This window comes from Centruroides sculpturatus, unplaced genomic scaffold, assembly GCF_000671375.1.
Source record: "Centruroides sculpturatus isolate CEXI.00-Female unplaced genomic scaffold, Cexi_2.0 scaffold1812, whole genome shotgun sequence".
NCBI lineage: Eukaryota > Metazoa > Arthropoda > Arachnida > Scorpiones > Buthidae > Centruroides > Centruroides sculpturatus.
The window spans coordinates 40,516-56,435 of NW_019386588.1; the positions used below are offsets into that span (position 1 = coordinate 40,516).

General features: G+C 31.3%; 1 protein-coding gene across 1 annotated transcript in view; it reads left to right on the forward strand.

Annotated features, from left to right (window-relative positions):
* Positions 1–15,920, forward strand: part of LOC111615366 (syntenin-1-like) — a 37,407-nt gene that overhangs the window by 18,583 nt on the left and 2,904 nt on the right. The window contains exons 3-4 of the mRNA XM_023356783.1: positions 12,289–12,684; positions 12,754–12,929. Coding sequence (XP_023212551.1) covers positions 12,289–12,684; positions 12,754–12,929 — 572 coding nt within the window. The remainder of the gene's footprint in view (positions 1–12,288; positions 12,685–12,753; positions 12,930–15,920) is intronic.

The following is a 15,920-nucleotide window of genomic DNA, read 5'->3' on the forward strand; positions in this document are numbered from 1 at the left end:
TTACAAATTTATTTAGCTTTGTCAAAATGTCATAGATATAACTATATTAATGAATTTCTAATATTCAGTTGAAATTTGAAGAATAATAAAAAAGGCTGCATACTAAAATGTTGTTTGAGGTTTGATTGAAATTTGTTACATCAATCTGAGGAAAGTAAATCAGGTTTATCCTCACTTGGAGCATTAGTAGCTTATATTTTACAATTGAATAATGCTCATTTGTATTTGACTTAATAGTTACATAAATTTTGATTTTATAATAAAGAATATAACAAATTTTATCTATATATCAGAATATTTAAACAGTTTATAAATCAAACAGACAGCTGTATATTATGGCTTGTATTGTTGCTGTTAATAGAATACAAATCATTACTTGAACTATCAAATCTTCATCTACTAATTCTGTGTATTTAGATATAGTAGAGATATACAAAGTTTCATCAAAAAATATGAAAACTTTCTGAATAAAATAACAAAAAAGTTTAAAATTAAATAATAAATATTTAAATATTATTAGTCTAGATCCCACTGCTAGAATTATTTTCTCCAGCTTTGAAAATCTACTTTATGCTACATTTGTTAATTGTGGAATGGCTAGACCAGTGGTAGTCAACCTGGTCCCTACCGCCCACTAGTGGGCGATTTAAGCTTTCATGGTGGTTTTGTCTGATGCCGAAGCTACTTTCCATTATCGCCGTGCATCTATGACATACTGACAGAGCAGGTTGTACTGTAACATTGGCCATCACTCGAGTTGAGTTTGTTTTGTGGTGGGTTGGTGTTGCCAGATTTAGCTACTTCTTTCAGTTTGATGTAAAAAACCACTTGACGCACTGGCAAAAAAAATTTCTGTGTGTTATAAACATATGCAAAATACAAATAAAAAGATAAATTTAACTACATATTTTTACTAAACTTCCACTCAAAAATTATGAGTACTTTGCAGTTGCGCTAAATTAACTTACTGCGGAACTGGTGGGCAGTTAGAAAATTTTACTACCAACAAAGATACAAAAGTGGATGGCAGGTATAAAAAGGTTGACTATCCCTGTTCTAGACCTAAGGCCATACTGTAATTTTGTTATTTTTTCTTGAGTTTGAAAACATCCTTTTTATGTTTTTCCCCCATGCCCAAGTAATCAAGTCTCCAGTGACAAATTGGGAATAAGATCTGAGGATTGAGAGGTAAACAATTCCAATTCAATTTATGAGCTCTATGAACGGCCTTTCTTTTCCACTAGACTTATTATACCATCATTCAGAAACAGGACAAGCTTTTAGAAAATCATATTTTATTTCCTAGAGTATGCATTCCAGACTTCGAGTCCCTTATCAACTCTTTGTGACGGAAATGGTTATGAGAAACACAGAAATGGGACTATTGATAAATAATGGATGAATAAAATACAGATGACAATTATTATTGATAATTTACTGGTATTTGAATAGATATGACGGTATGATACGTAAAGTAGTATTAGCAGTGAGAAGCAAGCAATATATATAATGAAGTACACTGTTAAAACCATAACATTTAAAACCATGACATTGTAAACTGTTTTAACATTAAAACAATGAAATAGAATAATGAAGTAAAATCCTGTTCACTGTTATAACAATAAGACTGTAAACTTATTTACAGTAGAATTGTAACACGATGAAATGATTCACAGATTTCAGTAAATTAATAATTGTCATCCATATTTTATCAATCGTCACCATTTCTGTGCTTCACATAACTATTTACATCACAAAGAGTTCATAAGGGACTCAAAGTCTGAAATGCATACTCTAGGAAATAAAATGTGATTTTCTAAAGCTTGTCCTGTTTCTTAATGATGGTGAAATAAGTCTAGTGGAAAAGAAAGGCCGTCATAGCGCTCATAAATTAAATACAAGATTAGTCAAGAAGCATATTACAGAAGTAAACAATTCCATTTTAAAACTTCCTGTACTAGCATGGGTGTATGCAGTCTTGCATTGTCATGATGTAAATTCAAAGTTTTCCTCTTTCATAAATCTATTATTTTTGTCAAACTTGCTCTCTTAGATGTTACAAAAAATTACAACTCAGCACTGACATTTATGATGCACTAATTCACCACAAATGAAGAACACAATAGTGTAACTTTTACATTTGAATGACATGTAGTTTTTTTTTTTTTTTTTTTTGTTCATTCCCTTTTACTGGATTGTTGGAAATAGGATTCATTTCCTTTGCTTACTGGATTGTTGTTTAATTTTGATGTTGTATCTGTTGATCCACGTTTTATCAAGTTGTATTAATGGATTTCAGAAAAATTTCCATTTTCATAATCAATCAGATCCTGGAAAATTTCCAAGTGTTGATGTTTCTGGTCTTGACATAAGATTCAAGGAACAAATTTTGCAGCAACTCTTGTATCTCACGTCATTAAGAATGAGTTGACAAGTACCATAAGAAATGTTAATCTCTTCTTCCATTTGTCTTATTGCTAATCTCAGATTTCTTCTTTGCCAAGGTGGCAGTTTTTCTTTTTTATCACCTGAAATCCAATGTCAATGATCTTTCCGTCCTTGGATCGTTTTTAATTGGCAAGTGATTGCTTTAAAATCTGTTATAGTATCATAAATCTTTGAATATGTTATGGCATTATCTTTAAAAGTTTTATGATCAGTTGAACAGTTCTACATCTGCTTTTTTCAATCTAATGCAAAATTTGATGCGTATATGTACATAATTTACATTATTTGTTTGAAATTGGCTGTTTCTACAGTCACAGAACACTGATCACAAGTCTTAATAGTGCTGTTGTAGGTTAACATCTAATGGAAGAAAATTTGTTTCAGTATTAGGTTTATTTTCTCTTCTTTCTTTTCATTTTTTTAAGTCAGTTGTTCAAATACATAGTGGTTTATAAAAAAGTTTCTGTATTTTTTTTATTAGACCTTGTAATATTTCAGAAAGTATTTTGGAATTTTGAATGAAAACTGAAACTAATCAACAGTTCATATACAAAGTAGCAAGATTTGAACAAAAAGTGTCAGTCAAATTGGAAAATAGCACTTTTATTAATAATAAAAGAGAATAAATTTGATGTAAGAATTGGAATTTAAAAAAAAAAAACACGCTTTAGAGCATACTCCTTAGTTTACCCACTATTTAAAAATTTCTGTTGTTCAGAAATTTCTGAACAACAGAAATTTTTAAAATACAAGCAAAATACTTATTAAGGCAACTGAATGGAATGCTTTGTTAAAAAAGAAATGTTTACAGTTTGTATTCATTAGTTTTTAGCTTGTCTTCAGACATCTAAACTGAGTATGATTATATATAGAGTAAAACCTGTAATCTTGAATTTGAAGGGGCCAAAAAATGGTCAGAGTTGTTAGACAGTTCTACATATGAAGGTATATGAAAAATGAAAAATTTTTATTCACATGAAAAGTACAAAGTAATAGAATAAAGAATTAAATTCTGTGATTTATTTAAGTTGTCTACAATATTTGTTTGAATCATTATTCAAACAATATGTAAAACTGTAATAATGATATACATAAACTTTTGATTTTTTTAACTTATGAAATTACTTCTGTGCTACACTGAATTTATTCCAAAATCAGATTTTGCATAATAAATTATCTATAGGAAAATTTAGGGAGTTAGCAAGTAGATCTTTATTAATATAAAAGATTTCACAAATTCATAGAGCACTGTTTAACACACAATTTAAGATGGCTTCTACAAAGAACTGTGCTCAAAATAGAAATACAGGAAATCTTTGTTAATTTGAACTCAGACAGTACAAAATCCCATTAGTTTGTAACTGTACTATTTGTTCCAGCTGGGGAAATAAAGATTTACATGTTAAGGAATTTGGTTAGTTCAAAATATGGCTACTTTGAAATTCAAAGTGAAAATTCTGTTTGAACTGTGATATGCATATGTTAACTCATTTGCTTAGATTGAAGTGCCTCCATACTATAAGAGAACAATAGACCAAGACCAACTCTAATCTGGTCAACATGGCTTTGCTTTTACAGTAACACATTTTTCAGGTGTCAACATACCCAACTACCCTTTTCTCATTTCATGAAATATGGCTGGATTTCGGGATTACAAGATTGGGCTACCAGTGTCAGATTGAGATATTTATAGGGCTCTAGGCTGTTTATACTAGATTTGGGTAATCTTACTATTTTTGGGCTACATTTCCAAGAATTCTGCTTTACTTTTTATAAAATGTAATAGCTCAGGTCCAGTGAGAACCTCACACATCCTGCGAGGTTCTCACAAGACACATGCTGTTTACCTGCAGTTTATTTATATTATTATTATTATTAATTAATGAAAATAGCATTCTATATACATAGCCATATTCCTTTTGCTTAATAAATTACACCAGTTACATATCATTCAGCATATTGTACAGAAATATATAAATCTCAGATAATTCGACACTCAATAATTCAAAGTCGCCATTATTTTGTCCCTTGAATTTCAAACTAATGAGGATTTCCTGTATATAAATTATGTGAAAATCATTATTCTTCAATGAAAATTAAAAAACAAAATACTAAAAAGTTTAGTTACATTGTGCAAAAAAAAAAAAAAAAGAAAACACTAGCAGAAAACAACTTTTTAAGACACTTGACAATGTTTCAAGAAAGTTAGATTTAGCAAATTTTTCACAAAATTGACAACTCTGTCATTGGTTTTTTTTTATCAAGCTGTATTAAAACTACGTGCTCAACAAAACAAAGCTTCAAAAGGATTTGCAGAACTTAATTAGGTTGGTCAGCACCTGCTGAGTTTAACTAGCATATTCAACTTACAAGGGGGCCTTACGGTCTCGGAAATTCGGTTTGGGATGAGACTTTGCAGGTTAGTAAATCTCATGGGTGTCCACACAGAAGAATTGTATAGCGCACTAGCCAGAAGATTCCGAGAAAAAGGGCTCTATAGTTTTAAGTGCAGCTCATATATTGGTCGATTTTACACTATGGCAGCACAGCAAAATGGCTGAGTCTGTAGCGAACTCACTTGCCATCCGGGCATTCTAGATTCGGTCATACCTTCAACTAACTTTTTTTTTTAATTAATTAATTGCTTTAAAAATTATAACTTTCAAATAAAGTAAATGACCTAAAAATATCAATTAAATCATAAATAATTTTATTTTATTTATGAAATGACACAGCTAATTAAAATGTGAATTAAAGATAATATTTTATTTTTATTTTTGTTCAACCTTGTGACGTCTATTTTTGTAGACAAGTAAAAAATCTAATAAAGCGTATACAAAATTGTGCTTATCTGATTGAAAATAGTAGAGAAATAAATTCCTGTGAAGACTGTATAAAAATACAATCAATAGTGCATCATAAACTGTCATCACCAATTTTTAATGAAATGATCTGGTATGCTACCAGGCTTTCTGATGAAAGAAAAATTTTCATGAATGTAAACGAAGTATGTTTTCCAACAGATCTTTTGAAAGAAAGGTTGTTCATGTAAACAATTGTCCTTTATAAATTGTGCAAGATGTCAAAATAGTTTTTGTTTTCAATGTTTTTATGATAATTATCATTCTGGTGCTTGTATGTAAAATAAAAAATTGACAAATAAAGATGATATTGCAAAAATTTTTATATAAATAAAACCCTACCCAAAAATTTGTTGTAGTGGTAATTAAAGTTTTAATTTACAGTAGACCCCCCCCTATAACGCTTAGATACGTTCCACGCTAATCGAATTTTACGTTGTAGGAATGATTAAATACATGAGCCAATCGCAGCCCGATAGGTGGGAACTTTACGGACTAAGGCTGTTCGAAAGGTTTTCTTCTATAAAATTAACCGATTCTAGACTAATTCCACTCAACATTTCCAAAACACGTATAATTTTTTGGGAGTAATCCGTATAAACTATGCTATAAACAAAAAATTATAGGATTACTTACCGAGTGTGTACCGTTCGACTACGCCGTTGCTTAAAGCTGGTTTTCGTCGCGGAACAGCACATGAAACGGCGGCCGCGATTTCTAATAACGAATTTTTCGCAGAAAAATAACTTGACCTTTGGAGACATCATTAATATAAATAATTTTTATGGCCGTTGAATAAGAAGTGTTTCTTTCACAAGAAATGTATAAAATTAGTGCTGTATTAGACTTACGGTACCTAATTTACATACTGTGCAGACGATAATAAACTCAACTTACTAGCCTAAAATCTCCGTAGCGTGTTGCCAGGCGGCAGAAAGCATATATATAATTATAATAAAGTTACAATAAATTAAGTTAATATATAATTATATATACAGTACCTAATTTATATATAATTTATATATAATACTATACAGACGATAGCAAACTCAATTTAGCCGCTCCGTAGCGTGGCGCAGGGTCGGAGGAAAGTAGTTCGGCTGCTCATCCACTATTGGTCCAGATTCTATCAATCTTGTCGCGAAACGACGTTATAGGAGGTATTTTATACGAATGTTGCTACAATTTTTTCGCTACGTTATAGGAATTGTCGTTATAGGAACGCACGTTATAGGGGGGTCAACTGTATACAGATTTGAAGCTACCCCATTTTTCATACAAGATAACCTTGACATCTGATTAGAAAATGACATTCTTTTATATGTATACAGTATATGTCTCTTTAATCCAAAAAATTACAAGAATTCCGGTGGACTATCTGCCAGCCTTTAGGTCAGGAACATCCTTTATTGAAGATACAGGTTACATATGCATTTCGGGCTTATTTTATCTTTAAGTCCTTTTTAGTGCTATACTAAAAAATTTAGAACCATTGGTAATATAACAATATACAGGTAATGCATGTAGATTATATCTTCTGACACAAAATGGAAAACCTTTTTTTGGTATGATAAAAAAACTATTTTATGTCAGAGGATATAATCTACATGCATTACCTGTATATTGTTATATCACCAATTGTTCTAAATTTTTTAATATAGCACTGAAAAGGACTTAAAGATAAAATAAGCCCGAAATGCATATGTAATAAAGTTACAATAAATTAAGTTAATATATAATTATATATACAGTATCTAATTTATATATAATTATGTACAGACGATAGTAAACTCAACTTACTCACCTAAACTCTCCGTAGTGTGGCATTACGCAGCGGAAAATATATATATAATTGTAATAAAGTTACAATAAATTAAGTTAATATATAATTATATATACAGTATCTAATTTATATATAATTATATGTACAGACGAAACTAAACTCAATTTAACCGCCTAAACTGTGCGTAGCGTGGCGCTAGACGGCGGGAAAGTAGTTCGGCTGCTTGATGACGTTTTACGTAATTATAAGAGGATTTTTTACCGTTGTGTACGGATACCGCCACAATTTTTTCGCCGTCTTATAGGAACTGTAATTATAGGAACTCGTCTTATNTTAGCTGTAACAGTCCTTTCATAAATAAAACAAAATTATTTATGATTTAATTGATATTTTTAGGTTATTAACTTTATTTAAAAGTTATAATTTTTAAAGCAATTAAAAATAAAAAAGAAGTTAGGCCAACGTAGGATCAAATCTAAATTGCCTGCATGGCAAGTGATTTCGCTACAGAATCAGCCATTTTGATGTGCTCCCATAGTGTAAATTCTACCATTATATGAGCTGCGCTTAAAACTTTAGAACCCTTTTTCTCGGAATCTCCTGGCTAGTGCGCTTTACAATTTTTCTGGGTGGACACCCTTGAGGTATAATACTAACCTGCAAAATCTCATTCCGAACTGAATTTCCAAGATTGTAAAGTCCCCTTGTTAGAGGGATGACATTGAGATACATAAAATTTTGTTTGACTTAAGGAGTAGAAAAGTAATATAGGCTGCTCACAGGGATCACAATCCAGTTTGACTTAAGGTTCTACAGTATATATAATGAACCAAAAATATTTGCTAGCACTTCATTTTGTAGAACTTCATTAGGCCAATACTAAATGGAATATAATAACTTTTGAATTATGACAAATTTTTTAAATTTTTGATTTACATAAATTGTGAGAATATGCAATGACCATATAAATATATATTGTAAATATAATTTAAAATGACATTTAACTTTATTTTTTTTTATCTTGAAATAATAAGCAATGGTGACTGTTGCTAAAAAAATTTTCACAAAAAATGTCAATTAGCTATCTGTTCATATAAATTAACTTAAGTTTTGAGGGGAACACTGCTTTTATTCAGATCTTCTAAATTTATATATTGATGCCAATTCCCTAAAAATTGATGCTTAAAAAGACTGTGCTTTTCACTATTACCAAACAGCAGGAACAGTCAAATTTCTTTTTGATTGTGCATGCTTATGTAAAATCACAAGTGCAAGTTGTTGTATAATTTTTTAAAATCCTTTTTAAAAAGGATTTTAAAAAAATGAAAAAAGAGAAACTTGTTGTCACTTTCAGCATTTTCAAAATCTCCAAATTTGATTTTGAATTATGTACCCATAATTTGAAGTGATGCTGACAATGTAGAGTGTGCAAAAAAAGATTTTGAGAGAGACACTGATAACAGAAGAATTTCTGCAAGTGATGATTATGAATGGTGTGATGCTACAGAAATTAAGGCTATGCCACACAGAACAGTTGCTAATCATTCATGTAAAAGAAACTTTTTGAAATTTTACACATAGCTATCTATCTATCTCCTCCTCAGCAATATTAGTTACTTATACTAAGAAACACACTTGATTTCTATTTTCCGAGTTTTTCTTTATTCCAAACATTTTCAGCCTATTTGGATAGGCCATCTTCAGGCTTTTACATTCATCGTTCCAAATGGAACCAATTTGTTCGAATTTATTTCATTTGAATTTGAACATTTTAACAAGTTATGTATATACAAGAGTAAATAAATAGCTAACTAAAAATAATATCAAAACACGTTGCAACTAAACAAAAACAATATGGAATATTAAATGAATTAATTGAATTAGAAAACGAAATATACCAAGAAAAGTTGCATTGGTTGCAATAGATCAATAACAAAATGGCAAAACTTGCTGACATAGTGCAAAACACTGTAGAAAAAAAGTACAAAAGAAAAATGGATTGGATCTTAAGGAAACAAACTCCAAACAAAAAAGAAAGAAATGTAACACTGTATATCAAATGGGACCAATATGAGGTGCCAAAATATATGTGAAAGAAACGTTAAAGAATGAACCTAATTATGTACCAAACAATGGAAACATATGGCAAACCTCAATAGCAGAAGTGGAAAGAGGCATGACAGGCTTGAGCGTTGTAGAGAAAGACTATTTTAGATGGAAAATGATACACAATGAAAAGCAGACACAAAAGGGACAGAAAAAGGAGCAATTTAATATAAAACGCACAAAAGAATGGTTAAACAAGAATCAATTAGTATTAACAAAAGCGGATAAAACCAACAAATGGTTATTATGGAAAGAAAATGCTGCAATAAAGCAATGGAGGTGTATATCGAAAAAACCGAGTGTGAAATCTTAGATGAAAAGATAATCTCAAACACAGATAAAAAAAAGTTAGAAAGATTGAAAAAACACCACTGTCGTCCATCTTAACATTCTTAAAAAAGCACATAACCCAATCCACAGATGCCAAGAATTTTTGCATTCACGAAAACTCACAAAGAAAACAAAGAAGTCAGGCCTGTGGTAGAGAAGTGTAATGCACCAATGTACACACTGGAAAAACGATTAAAGGAATACATAAATGAAAAAATGGAAAATAATGGTTGTGTGACCCATGATCCAACTAAAGTAATAAAAGAAATACAAAACTTAAATTTAATAAACGATGAAATAGGAACTGTGATGGACTTTGGAAATCTGTATCCCTCCATAAATCTAACCTCGTGCTTCAACGAATTAATTGAATTCATGGTACAACAAAATCAAAAAGTGGAGAAATTCATGGAAAACCTACAGGATTTGGCAAAAGTAATTTGTTTTCATTCCTTTTTTTAAATTTAATGGAATAATATACAAGCAAAAGAAAGGAGTTCCCATGGGAAGTCCTGTGTCAGGACTCCTATGTGAACTAGTAATAAGGAAATTGGAAAAGAACATCATCAAAGATTTCTCCGATAGCATTATAATATACAAACGCTATGTTGATGATGTATTAATTTGGAAAAATGACCAATGCATTAATGATTTCTTAACTGCAATTAAAGACAATGAGCATGGGTTGAAGGTAAAATTAGAACAAAAAAGCCAAAAAAACCTCCATTTCTTGGATATTAACATGAAATTTAAACTAGGAAATATACAAATGGCCGTATATTTGAAACACACACACGCTCCTTTATTTATTTGTATAAATATAAACTAACTGAGTTTAAGGCACTTATCAAAAGGGCCTTCTTGTACTGCACCAATGTGCAAGACTGGAACAAGGAAATTGATAGAATTGAAAAGGTAGCAAGGAGTTTAAGATACAAAATGTCCACAATTAGAGGCCTTATCAAGCTATGGTAAACAAAAAACTAAATCACAATGCATAATAACACTACTGCATTCAACAAGTTCACATACAATGAACAAACAAGGAAAGTAGTGAATGAGTTGGGAAAATACAAAAACGTAAAGATAATTTAAAATTAAAAATATGACACTTCCTTGTTGCGGCGTTATTGACAGCAATTTGTTAAATTTCACTGTCAATAACGCCGCAATACGGAAGTGTCATATTTTTAATTGCTAAACGCTGGTGTGAAGTGAACTACATTTTCGATAATTTACAAACGAGCACCCAATATATATAGATTATTAAGGAAAGATAAGGACAAAATAGAATGGAAGAGCAAGCAGGGGTGTACAGTATTCCTTTTGAGAACCAATAATTAAGAATTGATAAAGAGTATATAGGGGTGACCAGAAGAAACCTTATGGTACATGTAAAGCAGCACAAATATAGTGTTAATAAAGGACTCAATAGCACAATATTGGCAAGTATGGCACAGTCAGACGGAGCAGTAGTCAAATGGGATGAAGCGAAGATTGTTAGAATGGGGCACTCACCGTCCATCACGATGGAAATGGAAAAAATAGAGATTTACAAAAGTAAAATGAGAGACCGATGCCTAAATGCAAAAGATGCAAATGCATTACCAATGACTTGGAAATACAAAATTGAAAAAAGTATGGGTTTTAATAATCCATAAAAATATGATCTGGAGATTATAGGAATTAATATTTAGACTCATTTAAATTTGATATAATTTTTGTTTTTGTTAAGTTGCAACACATTTTGATATTATTTTTAGTTAGCTATTTATTTACTCTTGTATATACATAACTTGTTAAGATGTTCAAATTCAAATGAAATAAATTCGAACAAATTGGTTCCATTTGGAATAATGAATGTAAAAGCCTGAGGATGGCCTATCCAAGTAGGCTGAAAACATTTTGAATAAAGAAAAACTCGGAAAATAGAAATCAAGTGTGTTTCTTAGTACAGTAGAGTCTCAAACTCGGCACTTGATAACCCGGCAGTCCGGATAACTCGGCCACACCCTGGCAGGGCAAAAAAATCCTTAGTTAATTAATTTTCATTATAGACAGCTTTATGCCTCATAAAGTATTTTTCTGAGGTCTGTCTTATCAGGTAAATTATTGTATACTGTGTATTCATTAATTTTCATTTTCATGTAGTAAAGGCTCTATGCCTTCATAAAGGACGTACTTTTCCTTTGTTTAAGGGTATTTGGGCACTTTATTCTCTATTGTATTCTCAAGTAAACAATACATACAAGTACAGAACAGTATTTTCTGAGGAAACACTCATACTTATTTTTTTTTAACCCCATTCCCGATAACCCGGCATTTTCACAAACTCTGCCACCCTTCGGTCCGCATTAGGCTGAGTTTTCAAGACGCTACTGTATAAGCATTTACACGTAGCATTGACTCTGAGTAATTAAGATTTGTCAAATCTGAGTTTGGATTTGAAATCCAAAAAATTGTTGGAAATTGTGAAGTAACTTATGCAACTCACAATTTTTTTTTTCTTTCAATATAAATTTTTATAATGGATTGGTATTTTCTTTTCTTGTTTTTTTTTTTCTTTTTACAAAAATTTAATTTTACCAAACAACTGTGGATTATCTTTCTTCCATCATTTATGGGCTATAGCTTTTATTCAGGTAGAAACTGTTTTATGTTGTTATGGTAATTTACATAATAATGATCCAATGAATAAGAACATTTAGATTACACATAATGTGGTAAATGTGTTGACTTTTTCAATTAAAAATTTTATAGGCTCAACATCAGATGTCCCATCCTCATGTTGCTCCTCCTCCTTCTTACAATGCTTCTGCTCCAACTTCTGCTTCTGCCCCAGATCTGCCTTATCCAATTCAACCAGCTTCTACAGCTGATGCTGAGAAATTAAAATCTCTGTATCCAAATTTGGATGAATATATGGGATTATCATTATCTCGTGAAGTAGTTTCTGCTCACTTGCCTAATGTCGTTGCAACTTATCCTGCAAGTCAAGTTGCCATTCCAGCTCCATCCTCTCATCAGATGATAGCTCCACTTTCTGGTGATTCAGTTGGATTGAAGAGAGCACAAGTAACTCATGGTATTCGTGAAATAACTATTTGCAAAGATGGAAATGGGAAAGTTGGTATGAGAGTTCAGCCTATAGACAAGGTAATTAGGTTTTAAACATTAGATGATAATTTTCAATATTGATTTGGTGTTAATGTGTGTGTTTTGTAGGGTGTATTTGTATCTTTGGTTCAAGCAAATTCTCCTGCTGCCTTGGGTGGTTTGAGATTTGGTGATCAAATTCTTCAGATTAATGGTGTGTTGGTTGCTGGTTTTAGTATGGATAAAGTTCATGATCTTATTAAGAAGGCTTCTCCACAAAGTATATCAATGGCTATAAGAGATAGGTAAGTGGATATGAAAAGTGCAGGTAAAATTCGAATTTACACTATGCTATTACATTTATTTAAAATCCAAAATAATTACTATATTTTCATGCATATAGCTGCTTATTCCTTTCATATACCTTGCAGAAAATTGCTAGAACAAAAACAAAACCTTTGCATATTTTTCCTTGCTACAAATCCCACATTAACAGAGTAGATATTATATGTACCAGTTTGATTGTAATTTAAATTTAGCACATAACTTGCATTTCTTTTCAAATAGCTTTCTAAATCTAGATACTGGATAACTGCAAATTATGTGAACGAAAAAATGGTAATAGTTTCTTTGTTAGACCTTTTCAAGTTAAGTTTTTTTTTCTGATGCTCCTCACAAAACTAAGGTTATTTTTTTAAGAAATAGTTTTATCCTCTTTATTTTACTAAAATAGTATTATGTAGGAAATAAAATTTAACAATCAAATTTGACTAAGGATTAGAATAACATTCTAAGGAAACTTTATTATTTCATACCTCATTAACACATCTTCTGAATATAATTTAATTAACTGCAATTAACAGTTTCAAAGAAGGAAATAATTATGTTTTAGCAATTAATCTGAAGAATCTACAGAATAAAATATTATTGCAAAATGGTAATAATGCCATAAAGATCAGTTTTATTTTTTCTTCAATTAATTAAATTGATCAATATTTTGAAAAATCCAAGAAGCATGCCATTTTACTATGAAATGTTCAGTTACATGAATTCAGTTCCATGTTGATTCATCTATAATGCGAAATAAGATTTAGTAAAAGTTAAGTAAACTGAGAAAATCTGTGTAAGTATTGTTTAAAAGAGAGTAATAATCCTAAAGAGATCATTTTAATCTACTTCATAGTGTAATTATATTGTACAGATTTACATCTTCATTCTAATTTGTTGCTAAGATTTTATTCTTGAAAAAATATAATTAATTAATCAGCAATTTATATTCAATAAAATAAATCTATATTAGAGAGATAAAACTTAAACAACCTGGAGTGATAGATACTGTAATAAAATTACTAGTGTTCTTTAGTGAAAAAATTTAGCATCTTGAAATATTGAATGCCTTTAAAACCAAACAACTGCTGGAATAGATCAGGCTATATTACTGTTTATTTATGTTTATGTTTTAATGCTTTGTCTTACATAGCAAAAATATAAGAAAATTACACATGCCAAATTATCATAATAATTACTGTTCTATCATTTGATTATTAATATAAATAACCTGTATGGTTACATATTGTAAGTAAAAGTATCAAGAAGTAAAAATACACTGAGTGCAACATTATTACCAGCTTTTTATACTGCTAGCGCTTTCAACGATTGTATGATCGTAGTCTTCAGGTGAACAAAGATTTAAAATGAATACAAATGTTCTAACGTGAGATGGGACAAATTATTTAAATTAAAACTTTTAAAAAACGTTTTAGAATTAAAAGCTGCTGCAAAGTATAAATATCGATTACATTCAATGTTACGATGTGATGAGGCGCATGCATGGATGCATATCCACGTTAACATCCACTGTTGCACGACAGTGGATGTAAGTCACTGTTTAATTGTTTGTACAAGGCAACCAATATATTGGGCAGGTCAAGGATAGGAGTGTTACACGATTCAGGGGTTATTGTGATTGAGCTCATAATGGGTTGTAGTTCTGTTCAAGCATCTTTTTGAGAGCTCTGTGGTGCGCTTTCCTTTCACCATATCATCCTGGTGTTCAGCTAGGCAGCTAGTGAGCATTCTTGTTGTGGTCCCAATGTACCTGGTGTTCATCCCCATTACGGGATTCTCCAACGGTATGGCATAAACCACCAATTTTTCAAAGGTGAAGAATTTGTCCCGATCATTACAGATGAGTCTGCACAAATTTGTTAGTGGAGATAGGGGCAGACGAAGGTTATGTTGCCTGAATATATGGCAAATAAGTATGGAAAGGGGGCCGAGGTATGGCAATGCCAGTTGAACTACTGATATCTCCCTCTTGTTGGATAGCGTCGTGCATGGAAATAGAGATTTCCTGACCATGTTAAGCACGTGCGTGAACTTAGCACATGAGAAACCAGATGCATGTATTGCCAAACTAATGGTCTTTAATTGAATATTTACAAGCACTTGCATTGATGGTAACAAGAAGGCACATCTAGTAAGGGCAGCAATGTGCCTTCTTGTTACCATCAATGTAAATATTCAATTAAAGACCATTAGTTTGGTAATTGGGACCACAACAAGAATGCTCACTAGCTGCCTAGCTGAACACCAGGATGATATGGTGAAAGGAAAGTGCACCACAGAGCTCTCAAAAAAGATGCTCGAACAGAACTACAACCCATTATGGGCTCAATCTACATTACTCGGAGGCTGTAGCGACCGGAAACTCGTATTTATATGGGAAGCCCTCCTCACAATAACCCCTGAATCGTGTAACACTCCTACCCTTGACCTGCCCAATATATTGGTTGCCTTGTACAAACAATTAAACAGTGACTTACATCCACTGTCGTGCAACAGTGGATGTTAACGTGGATATGCATCCATGCAAATGCCTCATCACATTGTAACATTGAATGTAATCGATATTTATATTTTGCAGCAGCTTTTAATTCTAAAACGTTTTTTAAAAGTTTTAATTTAATAATTTGTCCCATCTCACGTTAGAACATTTGTATTCATTTTAAATCGTTGAAAGCGCTAGCAGTATAAAAAGCTGGTAATAATGTTGCACTCAGTGTATTTTTATTTCCCGATACTCAATATTTGGTGTGAATATCGAACTATATTGCATTAAGTAAAAGTATCACTCCAGAATACTTTTTCTTCCAGAATAGTCTAAAATTAATTACTCAGTCTTATATCTAATTACAGTAGAAGTTTGTTTATCCTGCACTCAATAATTTGGCACATTCTAAAATGTAGTCAATAAACACAAATTGCCCGATAATAATGCAACATGCTAGTATTTG